This window comes from Argopecten irradians, chromosome 15 (assembly GCF_041381155.1).
Source record: "Argopecten irradians isolate NY chromosome 15, Ai_NY, whole genome shotgun sequence".
In the NCBI taxonomy this organism is placed as follows: domain Eukaryota; kingdom Metazoa; phylum Mollusca; class Bivalvia; order Pectinida; family Pectinidae; genus Argopecten; species Argopecten irradians.
In genome coordinates this window covers 4,732,773-4,742,609 of record NC_091148.1, presented here as the reverse complement: position 1 = coordinate 4,742,609, position 9,837 = coordinate 4,732,773, and the positions used below count along the sequence as shown (strand labels likewise).

The 9,837-nt window shown below is 34.2% G+C and overlaps 1 protein-coding gene across 1 annotated transcript; it reads right to left on the bottom strand.

Annotated features, from left to right (window-relative positions):
* Nucleotides 1-1,993: 1,993 nt before the first annotated feature.
* LOC138309126 (RBPJ-interacting and tubulin-associated protein 1-like) lies at nt 1,994-7,988 on the bottom strand. The gene is made up of 2 exons (XM_069250275.1): nt 7,221-7,988; nt 1,994-6,233 (listed from the first exon to the last, which is right to left on the bottom strand). The coding sequence occupies exon 2, from the start codon at nt 6,224-6,226 to the stop codon at nt 5,522-5,524; it is 705 nt and encodes a 234-aa protein (XP_069106376.1). The 5' UTR covers nt 6,227-6,233; nt 7,221-7,988; the 3' UTR covers nt 1,994-5,521.
* Between the last annotated feature and the right edge of the window lie 1,849 nt (nt 7,989-9,837).

The following is a 9,837-nucleotide window of genomic DNA, read 5'->3' as shown; positions in this document are numbered from 1 at the left end:
GTCAAGTTACAGGCTCTTACTGATAAATAAGTCAAGTTAAAGGCTCGTACTGATAAGTCAAGTTACAGGCTCGTACTGATAAGTCAAGTTACAGGCTCGTACTGATAAGTCAAGTTACAGGCTCGTACTGATAAGTCAAGTTACAGGCTCGTACTGATAAGTCAAGTTACAGGTTCGTACTTCAGGCTCGTACTGATAAGTCAAGTTACAGGCTCGTACTGATAAGTCAAGTTACAGGCTCGTACTGATAAGTCAAGTTACAGGCTCGTACTGATAAGTCAAGTTACAGGCTCGTACTGATAAGTCAAGTTACAGGCTCGTACTGATAAGTCAAGTTACAGGCTCGTACTGATAAGTCAAGTTACAGGCTCGTACTGATAAGTCAAGTTACAGGCTCGTACTGATAAGTCAAGTTACAGGCTCGTACTGATAAGTCAAGTTACAGGCTCGTACTGATAAGTCAAGTTACAGGCTCGTACTGATAAGTCAAGTTACAGGCTCGTACTGATAAGTCAAGTTACAGGCTCGTACTGATAAGTCAAGTTACAGGCTCGTACTGATAAGTCAAGTTACAGGCTCGTACTGATAAGTCAAGTTACAGGCTCGTACTGATAAGTCAAGTTACAGGCTCGTACTGATAAGTCAAGTTACAGGCTCGTACTGATAAGTCAAGTTACAGGCTCGTACTGATAAGTCAAGTTACAGGCTCGTACTGATAAGTCAAGTTACAGGCTCGTACTGATAAGTCAAGTTACAGGCTCGTACTGATAAGTCAAGTTACAGGCTCGTACTGATAAGTCAAGTTACAGGCTCGTACTGATAAGTCAAGTTACAGGCTCGTACTGATAAGTCAAGTTACAGGCTCGTACTGATAAGTCAAGTTACAGGCTCGTACTGATAAGTCAAGTTACAGGCTCGTACTGATAAGTCAAGTTACAGGCTCGTACTGATAAGTCAAGTGACAGGCTCGTACTGATAAGTCAAGTTACAGGCTCGTACTGATAAGTCAAGTTAAAGGCTCGTACTGATCAAGTTACAGGCTCGTACTGATAAGTCAAGTTACAGGCTCGTACTGATAAGTCAAGTTACAGGCTCGTACTGATAAGTCAAGTTACAGGCTCGTACTGATAAGTCAAGTTACAGGCTCGTACTGATAAGTCAAGTTACAGGCTCGTACTGATAAGTCAAGTTACAGGCTCGTACTGATAAGTCAAGTTACAGGCTCGTACTGATAAGTCAAGTTACAGGCTCGTACTGATAAGTCAAGTTACAGGCTCGTACTGATAAGTCAAGTTACAGGCTCGTACTGATAAGTCAAGTTACAGGCTCGTACTGATAAGTCAAGTTACAGGCTCGTACTGAAAGTAGTAAGTTACAGGCTCGTACTGATAAGTCAAGTTACAGGCTCGTACTGATAAGTCAAGTTACAGGCTCGTACTGATAAGTCAAGTTACAGGCTCGTACTGATAAGTCAAGTTACAGGCTCGTACTGATAAGTCAAGTTACAGGCTCGTACTGATAAGTCAAGTTACAGGCTCGTACTGATAAGTCAAGTTACAGGCTCGTACTGATAAGTCAAGTTACAGGCTCGTACTGATAAGTCAAGTTACAGGCTCGTACTGATAAGTCAAGTTACAGGCTCGTACTGATAAGTCAAGTTACAGGCTCGTACTGATAAGTCAAGTTACAGGTTCGTACTGATAAGTCAAGTTACAGGCTCGTACTGATAAGTCAAGTTACAGGCTCGTACTGATAAGTCAAGTTACAGGCTCGTACTGATAAGTCAAGTTACAGGCTCGTACTGATAAGTCAAGTTACAGGCTCGTACTGATAAGTCAAGTTACAGGCTCGTTACTGATAAGTCAAGTTACAGGCTCGTACTGATAAGTCAAGTTACAGGCTCGTACTGATAAGTCAAGTTACAGGCTCGTACTGATAAGTCAAGTTACAGGCTCGTACTGATAAGTCAAGTTACAGGCTCGTACTGATCCACATTGGCATATATGATAAAAACAAACAATTGGGGGTTCCCACGCATTTGACTCCAATTTCTTTATCTGCAATCAAGTGATTCGAAGTGCAGATTACTAAACGATCGATCTATATTGATTCACATGATTTTTTCAAAGCTTTTTTAATTTGAAAAATAATTACCTTTTTCATAACAATCATTTACTTATACTTAAGAATTTATAAGTGACACTTGTACCTATATATATGCCCTTGCTTGTAACTTTACAAAATTTGGTACATTTTGTATTAATGCAGCCCTTATTAATTTAACTGGTTCAACCTAGGAACAATGTAAAAAACTAAATTTGTTTGCGGAAAATGAAAACTGAGCGCTAATTAAGCGGGGACATGTCTTAAACAACAAAGTTTAACAACGTAATGCTTGCACCGACTTCATCCATTGGAAATATTATACGAAGGTGAGTTTATGCAACTCTACATAACAGTTAAGCTTGAAATGAGTCAAACGCATTCTTCACAATCAAGAATATTTACTACAAAATACAAGTTTAATCCACCATAACACATGTCTACAGCATGTATTTAAGTTGACACATTTAACATATCCTCCATACTCCATGGGTTACTATCACTGACTTTATATCCACCCCTGAACTATCTAATAGTAAAACATGCATTAAAGGTGATACTATCACCTATGTATGAGAGAAACAACTAGATTTATTTACTCTATCTTGTGGGGAAATGATGTCACTTCATACAAACAATTTGGCGACCACAACTTCCCACAGCAGTCTAATATTATATTGTGGGTTGGTTGCTTACTTTATAAGGCCGATATGTAATTAACGCCCTATTAACAGAAAAGGTCATTTAAGGATATTTAATTGAATATCTACGTTTTTGTTTGTTTCTTGATGTCTTCTTAACTCCCTTAAGACATATGAGTGGTACATTTGGTCACACATTTAAGTTATAGGCATTTTTCTGGTGGTATGCATGGGGAATTATTTTGTTTTGACAGTGGAGAATCAGAGAATTACAATGTGGGGGTGAGGCAGTTTCCATGAATATGCACAATATGAAAAATGGTGAAGATAATATGATAAAATAAAATTCTGATGAAATTAACATTTGAACAATGTGAGTTCATAAGAGCAATATTGACTTGATGTTTCTAAAAATAGAAACATCAAATCAATATGCTAATATCAGAAACTATATACATACTGTACTAATATATGTTTCTCTTAATATAGACCTCCATGTACAGAAATATAAGCCAGTGAAAATAAAGGAAATTTAATTAGACCATATATAATACAGACACTAAAATACTTTAAAACCTCAAAATAAAGTACATAAGCAATGTATACATAATGTACATGCATACATTATTGCATTTTATCAACCCACCACCAAATCGTCTACAAGTATATTAACTGTACATATATACATGTACATACAAATAACAAGTGAACGTAAAAATTTAATATCACAAAGATTTAAAAAAAAAATATATTGAATATTCAAACTTTAAACATTCACCCTATCACATCAATAACATATCTACACAATACTTTGAGACTTTTCAACATAGATTCAGCCACAATTGTACCTGTATAGTATCATATCACACTAATTCAAGTATCATCACAGCACATTTAAGATAGCTAATTCAGTTTCTTGATATAAATGTAGGTCTAAAAAATGTTTTATATTCTTTTGTAAGACATGTCTTAGACTATGTCAAAACCTTGTGTGGATTTATTTAATTACAAGATCACATCTGGAGTTAAAGAAAAATAAAATTATCTATACTTAGTTGTTGCCTTCTGTAAATAAAAACTGCACCAAGGTACATGTAACAACAGATAAAACAAATAAACTGACTGAATTGACAAAAAAAAAACACATATATATACTCTACTCCTTATATTAATATAATAAAAATCAAATGACAAATATATGAAACCATAATTATTGTTTCCAACTCAGACATCTTTGACACTCCATGAGTTCCAAACATATATGCTTCATTCAATACTCAGGGGTTATTATCACTGTTGTCATATCCACCTCTAGACTACTGTCATATTACAAGTGAAGAAAGTTAAGCAGAAAAGAACACCTGACCAAACACAGGCCTATATAGCTTTACTTATTACAGAGAGGGACTTCCAATTACAAACCATACAATGTATAATTGATTCTTTCATGTTTTTTTGATGACTTACCTATGCTTCATCCGTTGTCTGTTTATACAGTCCAGGGGTGGATATACTGTAATGTTATTGTGTCCACCCCTTGAAAAAAAGCTGAAGGCCCTATACTGTATGTGACATTAGATGAGCCAGATAATATAGTATCCCCTGAAATACTGAGGATACCATCTGAAAGTCTACAAATATAATAATTCTATATTCCAATCACAATGAATACATCTGAATTAAGTCAGTAACAAACCCAGGGTTTGTTTTTAATCCTACAGGTAACCAGACTTTAAAAGGTTGAAAAATGTATGTGCATTTAATTTTTAATTTAAAAATTAGGAAATAGCTCTAAAATATTTGTTGGGGATATTAAGGAGACTTGAATCAAAACCTTTTTGTTTAGAGAATAAAGAGGAAATGAACCTAACATCTTCGTTGGGAAGAATTGAGGGGAGATAAATCAAAACTTTCTGCTCAGAGAATGAGGAGGAAATGAAGCTAACATCTTTGTTGTGAGAATTAAGGAGGAGATAACTCAGATGTTTTTGTTTGGAGAATAAATATTATATTGATTTATCAAATGAATATCTGCCAAAATGTCTAAGTCTATTAGTATGACCCAAGCAAATCTAAATGGCTCAAATGACATGTAAAATCCTACTCTTTAGTATATCAGTGAGGAGACAAGTAGATGGTCATTGATTTACCTCTAGCGCTTCAGACTAAAGTTTCAAATTTATTGAATAATAGTCAGTATCAATCCTTATATACCTGTATATCACAATCTTGATTGTTATAAAACCATTGGTGAATATAATGGTTCATATGAATGACAACTTCTAACAAATTATTTTTCCTAAGATATTTCTTTGTCTAAAATATGAATTAATACTTTCCTTGTCTAAGATGTAAAAATACTTGAAACAGGAAAAATTCCTACATTAAGTTTCATTTGATTAAGCCTGTATTTAAAATCATAAGTTGCATTCTTTTAATTATCAAACATTTATTAAATAATCAGGCATATGATTTATTGTAGAAAAAAATAGGTATGATACCGTATCAGTATGGGTAGCAGTATCCTATAGCTAACACAGTTAGGCAATTAGCTAACACAGTTAGGCAAACACCGAGATCCTTAAATGTAAATTTACCATTAAAAGCACTTATCACCTTTCTTAAGTTAATATATGAACCCTAACACAGCTATGGTAATTACCTGATGGTTTCCATAGCTACAGTCTCCATATCCACAGATTCTACAGCTAATCAGTTACAGTTTCCATAGCTACAGTTTCCATAGCTACAGTTTCCATAGTTACTGTTTCCAATAGCTATGGCTTCCACACAGTCTTTGTGCTGGCTCCTCCCACACTTTCCACTGTACAAGGCCTCATTCTGGTACTCGCAGGTCGTCGACCTTGTCGAGACGGAGGTCTCCCATCAACGGAATATGGCTCATTCTCCGATCCTTCACCTCCATATGTTATTTTTGTGTAATCTGTTGATGAAAACAAAAATGGTTGCTTCTTCTTTTTTTCATCCCAAGGTGCATCAAATGAGGGTTCCTCTAAACGAGGCCCAAATAGTGTCTCATCTACATACGTAGGTGTGTGTTTTAACTGACGGTATTTTGTCTTCGTGGACTCCAGCGTAGTGTGAGCTGGTTTCAATGTGAAATTTGACTCTCGACTAGATTTAGACCCGGCTGATGTTGGGTTTGATGGCGCCCACAATAGAGGACGCTGTTTCTTTTCTTTGATGAGGGGGACTGGGGTGGCCCAGGAGGAACTAGCAGAGCCTTGTGTAGAATGTTGGAAAGAACATTGAGTTGGATGCTGATAGTGATCTGCAGGATGAACATGACTTTGTGATGAATAATTTTCTGAGCCAAACAAGAGTTCATCTGCATCAGAAGATTCGGCCACTTTACGGTATCCACTCTTTGGTCTACTAGTGCTATAGCTCACGTGGCTTTGCCTTGATCTTGTCCTAGCTGAAGGGGGTCGTGATCCTGTGATCACAAATGTGTCTGCCATTTTTGGTCTAGAAAAACAAAAACAGTTTTGAAATAAAGTATCGTTGTGGAAAATGGTGATAACTGATTAAGACTATTAAAAGATAGTTGATAATAGATAATAAATTTGGCTCTTGAATGTAATGTCACAAAATCTTACTTAGTGCAAATAGGCAGTAGTGTCTCAAAAATGTGGGAGCCAAAAAACTCACATAAAACAATAAAGTGTGCTGTACGTGATTCAAGTATGTGTCTTTTAATTATCCTTCCCAAACAAAATATTTTCCTTGGGGGATCTCTGATACTACAGGTATTTTTTCTGTATGTTTTCCCTCAAAGGTCACTGTCTGGATACAATGTGTAAGACATTCTTTTATCATTTTTTTTTTTTATTTAGTATCGTGTGTGAAAGACTTCAAATACTCCAATAATTGTCATCATTGACAGATGGCGTAACCACTAAGAAGAAGGAGAAGAGATTAAAGGATACCCCAACAACTTTAGACGTACATATGCATGTAACATGACAAAATTATATTGTATCACAGTTAGTGAAATGACATCCAAACCTTAAAATATAGTTATCAAGACTTGGGATAGAATATTAAAAACATCACAAAAACTGGCACGATTACAAACTAGAGATAATCTATTAATAGAACTCTGCAGAGAATAGAACGAATATACGTACCCGGCATACTATACCTTTATACTGTATTTTATACGTGTACAACATGTACGTAGAGTGTACTGTAGTACAGGCTGTACATGTACAAATGATGTGTAGCTCATTTTTAAGCAAGTGGAAAAACGAAAAATGCGTGCTTACGTAGATATCGATGGAAGCAATGTTATCTCTGATTTTAGGTTATTTTAAATGATTCACAGTCATTGCAGGAACTGCAAGCACCTGTCTTATAAAATGCACGTCATATTTTCCATATAGGCCTAATGCAATAATCTAAACACTTAATTAAACATGGACGTTGGTGTATTTCAAATCACAAAATACTCACGCTTTATCCTAATTTAGAATATTGAAATGGAATGCAGTAATTGACATCTCAACAGCAACCTAAATTTGGCTTGCTTTGGACGTGCTATAACACAAATTGCTTAGCTTCCAGTAAACATTTGCGTCGGGGTCGATAAAGTGCTTTGAAATAGGTCGTGTATAATTTTAAGGGCGGAATGAATTTTAATAAAAAAAAATAAAATTAATTAACGAATAAAAAAAAATATAAAACAAAAAGAAAAATGACAGTAATTGAACAATGAATGTAAACATGTATTTCAAAGCACAGTAAGTGTCGGGTTAAAAAAATGAATACGTATTTTATGCTAGTGCATCAACGCATATGACAATATAAGGGAAATAACTCTTATTCAATTTATTGAACCTTATAATGTACGTGTACACAACAGAAGAAAATTTTAGGGAGGAGGGGCAGAAAAAAGAAAAAAAAAAGAGAAATGAGAACAGGGAAGGGATGAAAGGGGGATATGACGATTAATTTTAATTTCAAAATATTTTATTGATAAAACAATAAGTATAAACAAAATTATAATATAGATCATAAATATGATAAAGTACAATGTACATGTATTAAAAATTGGATTAGATAACAGGCAAAGCCTACACAAATCCTTTCCGGAAATGACAAAAATAAATATATTTTTTATAAATAAATATAATAAAGGTGATGATGAAAACAGGAGAGAGAAAAAAGTTTATAACTTGATATAATAGAACTGAGGGGAAAATAAATATGTAATAGAATACCCAAGCGGGTCAAAGAAGAGTAATATATATATATATATATAAAAAAAAACAGGATAAATAGTACAAAGTAAATAACAATAATCCAAATAACAAATATGTAATAAAATACCCAAGCGGGTCAAAGAAGAGTAATATATACGAAATAAAATACAAGCAGAATAAATAGTAGTCCGCTAAACCTGCCTATATTATTAGGCTTTTTTAATTATTTTTTTTGCCTAATATATATATATTAGGCAAAAAAAAAAAATTAAAAAGCCTAATAATATAGGCAGGTTTATCGGACTAGATAAATAGTATACAGTAAATAACCATAATTCAAGTAATATATAAAAGTTAACATATAAAAAAGAGAACAAGAAGCTAGCTTAGAGCTGGTATACGAAATATAAATCTTCATGCACACACACTTTCACACTCTTATATACTGGCCTTATATATATAGTTACTTGTATGCATTAGAATAATTTCATTAATGTCATTTGGAAAATCAACAGATTCAGATAAAAGAATTTCAACATTAATTAAACCTATCAGATTAGAAATAGTTCATGTGGTGTCTGATATCAGAGAATAAAGAACAGTCCAGAAAAAAAATGTTTCGAATTTTCAATTGGAGCACAACACAAACATGAACCATCATCAGTCAAATGATCAGAAAAGTTATCATAGTTTAGATCACTGGCATTATTGCGTAATTGACATAAAAGTATATTTAAATTCCTTGGATTACAATTCTTGAATATGGTAGGGGTTAAAGAAGTGAAGGTTGGCTTTAACTTTCCTTATAAAGAAGAAATAGAGGTAGAATTTATGGTAAACAGATCAAGTGAGTTCCAGAGTCTCTTAGTTGAAGAGAAAAAAATGTTATCATAATTGTTCGTTCTCGAAGGTGGTACATTAAGAAATCTTTCATTTCTAAATGTAAAGTTATTATTAGTGTTTATGTAAGGATGTATAATGTCATATAAGTAGGCTGGTGTATAGTTGTTTAGAATGTTATATAGTAGTGTTAATTTGTGTTGATGACGTTTATTCTGTTATGGAGATAAGCCGAAAACTGTACAATATGTGGGATAGAGAACTGTATCGAGGCTCGTCAGTGCCGAGACTTGTTCTCTATCCCACATATTGTACAGTTTGAGGCTTATCTCTAACTTAAAACACAGCAAGTTTTGTGTTAATAAAGTACACTTTTATTTCTAATATAAGCCAGGTTTTGTTTTTGCCTTTGTCTATGAGCTAAGGTTACTCTACCAATATGCAATCAACCATGACAAATCCGATATAGACAATTACTGCATACTTCTAACCTCTCACAAAAGAAAAGTGTGGCCAATAAATGGCTTGCTACCACAGTTGATGGTCTGATGGTTGATGGACCACAAGGCCTGTTTACTATATGTAACATTACTGTTCTGACAAATATATGTAAGTTTTTGAAGAAAATTGAAAAACTATTGATTGAGCATGTACATCACTAATACATATTGTAATGCACTGTTGCGCTATGGGCACAATATACTTGTATGTTTATATTATGTATAGTGACCTCCTGTTACATACTTGTATGTCTGAGAGTGAAATAAAATCTGAAATCTGAATATAACCCCCTTTCATGGCCAATCAGGATTACGTAACCATGAAAGGGGCTGAATCCCCCAATCATGGCCAATCAGGATTATTACATGACCATGAAAGGGGTTAGACATGTGTGCAGTCAACAAATGTTGTAGGAGAAGGGCGATAATCATTACTCACTTTCTTCTCATGATTAGATTAATCAATAGACCAACTAACCAATGCTGACAATTTTTTTCTTATATAGAATGCAATAAGAAATTCACATT